Source organism: Saprolegnia diclina (assembly GCF_000281045.1).
Source record: "Saprolegnia diclina VS20 unplaced genomic scaffold supercont1.38, whole genome shotgun sequence".
In the NCBI taxonomy this organism is placed as follows: domain Eukaryota; phylum Oomycota; class Saprolegniomycetes; order Saprolegniales; family Saprolegniaceae; genus Saprolegnia; species Saprolegnia diclina.
In genome coordinates, this window is record NW_008246105.1 from 50,599 (window position 1) to 53,713 (window position 3,115).

General features: G+C 58.9%; 1 protein-coding gene across 1 annotated transcript; it reads right to left on the reverse strand.

Annotated features, from left to right (window-relative positions):
- Window position 1: 1 nt before the first annotated feature.
- On the reverse strand, window positions 2-2,207 carry SDRG_10866 (hypothetical protein; the record flags this gene model as incomplete). Its single annotated transcript, XM_008616880.1, has 1 exon — window positions 2-2,207. Exon 1 carries the CDS (start codon window positions 2,120-2,122, stop codon window positions 2-4), a length of 2,121 nt encoding a protein of 706 aa, XP_008615102.1. The 5' UTR covers window positions 2,123-2,207.
- Window positions 2,208-3,115: the final 908 nt, after the last annotated feature.

Consider the following 3,115-nt stretch of genomic DNA (forward strand, 5'->3'; position numbering starts at 1 on the left):
CCTACAATTCAAACTCTTCGTGGTGCAGGTCAAAGCGCGACGCGTGCGTCTCGGCTTCGATCGCGCGCAAGAGCGTCTTGGGACCCGAGACAAACACGCCGATCGACGCACTCGCTGCCGTGGTGTCCGCGAGACCCGCAAAGAAGCGCGACCAGTCCATGCGACCCTGCTGCACGTTGTAGCGCTCGACGAATGCGTCAGTCGACATGGTCGGCTCCTTGGGATACTCGTCGACCTGCGACCGCGCGACCGGCATCGGCGTGTACGGCTTGACCAAGACAACGACGTAGGCCCAGTAGGCGCCAATGACGATCGCGAGAAACTCCACCAAGCGCTGCAGCGGCCAGTACGACGGGTCGGCGGTCGTGATCTTGGTGTTGTAGTGCACCGCGACAAAGAGCGAGCCAGCGCCAAAGAACGCAGCGACAAACAAGAGCACTTGGCGCAGCGTCGACACGTTGGCGTACGGTCGCGGCGCCACAGTCGAGCTCTTGAGGTCAAACACATGGTTGCGGCTCGCAATCTCAGACGCAGGCGACGTCGCAGTCACAAACAGATGCAAGTGCAAGTGCGACGAGAGACTCGTGGCTTCGTGGAACCACTGCTGGAACTGCGCCATCATGCGCGCATCGCGCACGTGCCAGACCAAATGGACGTCCTGCCACGACTGCGCGTGCAGCGTGTGCATGATCTGGCCGAGCAGTGGGGTGACGCCGATGCCGCCGCCGATGAAGACCACCTTTTCGTACGATGCCGAGACGGGCGCCGGCGAGACGTACCCGCCATCCATGTACACGACGGGGTCGATACCGGAAGCCGTGCACTGACGAATGTACTCGTGCACCTGACCGGACCACTGACCGCGCGACTTGATGTACACCGTGAGCGAGCCGGGTGTGTGCAGCGGCGTTGACGCGACGCTGAACGGGTGCCACTGTGTCTTGGAGACCGACGGCACCTTGAGGTAGACGATGTCGCCAGCGTGGTACGACGTCGCGCACTCGAACGTCAGCTCGGTCACGTCGTGCGGGTGCGCGGCCGCCTTCTGGACAACGACCGGCGCCTGAATCGTGGCCGACGACATCATGCGGTTGCCAATGTAGAGCACGATCGTGGCGAAGAGGTAGATGGCAATGTTGGCGTAGTGCATGATCGCAAAGGCCGTGGCAGGAATGAAGAGAAAGTGCGTGTAGTAGAACACCTTGTAGTAGTGACGGCGCACGTACGGGAGCGACGTGAGGCCCATGACGACCATACACCAGAACGCGATCCAGCCAAAGGTGATGATCCAGTTCATCTTGCCTTCCTTGGCCACGTCGCAGCCAAAGCACGGCAGCAGCGTCATCGCGTCGTTGGCGGCCACATACACTTGGATGTAGAAGGCCACGTGCACCGTCGCGCAGAGGATGGTCGCGACACCGAGCCAGCGGTGGTACTTGACGGCGTGCGCAAACGGAATGCCCAGCCACTCCATCCAAAAGCAGTGGCGCGACGCGGGCAGCGCGAGGAACACCATGTTGTACATGGCCGAATATCCGAGCGCTTTGGCCGCGAGCTTGATCTTCTCCTGGGTCTTGCTGCCGGCCTTGACGCGTGTGCTGTAGTAGTAGTAGAAAAAGATGATGTTGCCGACAGCGACAACGAGCAAGAAGAGGATCTCGCCGTAGCTCACGAGCGACCCGAAGATGCGCGGCTTGCGCTTGAGCAGGTGCGAGAGGCCCGGAACCGGGAACGACGCGCCCTTGCTCACGAGACGCACGAGCAAGAAGGCCACAACGACCGGGAGGATCACGCCAAAGAAGAAGTACGAGTCGTTGACCATCTCGGGACGACCCGAGTTTTTGACCTTGGGGTCGACGTCCCACAGCGGGTTCAAGAAGTCCGTCGTGATGGGCACAACCATCGGCGTAAAGATCACGGTAACGGAGAAGGCCGAGAAGGCCAAGAGCGCACCCGCGGTCCAGTGCGCCACGAGAGCGAGCTTGGACGGTGTCTCGACCTCATTGACATCATGCTGGAGGTGCAGCGCCTCGTTGGGCTTGGGCGTGGCGACCGCGTGGAAGTCGGGCTGCGACGCCATGCGAGCAGCAAGTTGGGGCACGAGCTGCAGATCGAGGCACATTTGAAAGTGAGTGTCGCGGCGGCTCAATATGGCTGGTGGTCGAAGAATTTGATCAGTCGTTCTGGCCGTGTATCCTTATCTTCGCTGAGCAAACATTGACTTTACGTTCAACGGATCGGTATCTTTCGCGCAATACGGCGTGCCCATTGGGCAAGAGGTAGCGAATTACAATCGATTTTGCTCTTGATTGGCTATTGGCAGACTACTAGCGCGTCAAGCCTCGTCCTCGCATACTGGTGGATACATCGTATTGGCACTAACCACTGGCTCCAGGCGAGATCGATGAGATCGTGCTCGATGGCAGGAGGCGCACATGCACGGTACACCCTAGCTCCTTCGACGACGCCAGGTGAAGTGGCCAGTGGCCACCATTTTTCAACGAATGGCGTCACCGGGCTTCAACACCATGCATTCGAAACGTTTCAGTGACCGTCCTCTATCGAGCATTCCTCGCCCGTTTGACAGTTGCCGACAGTTGTTGAAATGAGTTATCACCGTGTCATTATACCCCCCGGTAATGATGGTGATTTTTCTCAAATGCTTGTGAGGGAGGCTGGTGCGTCAAGCGAGGAGTGTTCGCCGTCGTTGAAATGATTTGATAACATGCAATTATATAATGAATATGGTGGACCTCCTGCTGCGCTCGTGAGGTTTGGCCGGTACGTCAAGCTGAGGGCGATGGTCGGGGCTCGGGATTGAGTTGGAAATTAGGCAGCAAGCACACCAAGGGTCGGCGCGTAGGGCATGGAGCGACTCGGCAAGCGAAGGCACCACGGCGCGGCGAGCCAAGTGGCTGGATATGCAATCGCGTGATAGTAGCGGCGTTGATCGCGAGTGCAACAGGGGAAGGGCGTCAATGTCGTGCGGAACACGCGGTTGTTGCGTTCAAGCCAAAGACTCGTACAAGGTGAAAAGTTGGCTCGAACAGGCCATTGAATAACGTCATCCAAACGCGCGACGGCGGCGATCATCAAAACTTGTCGACGTATCCGG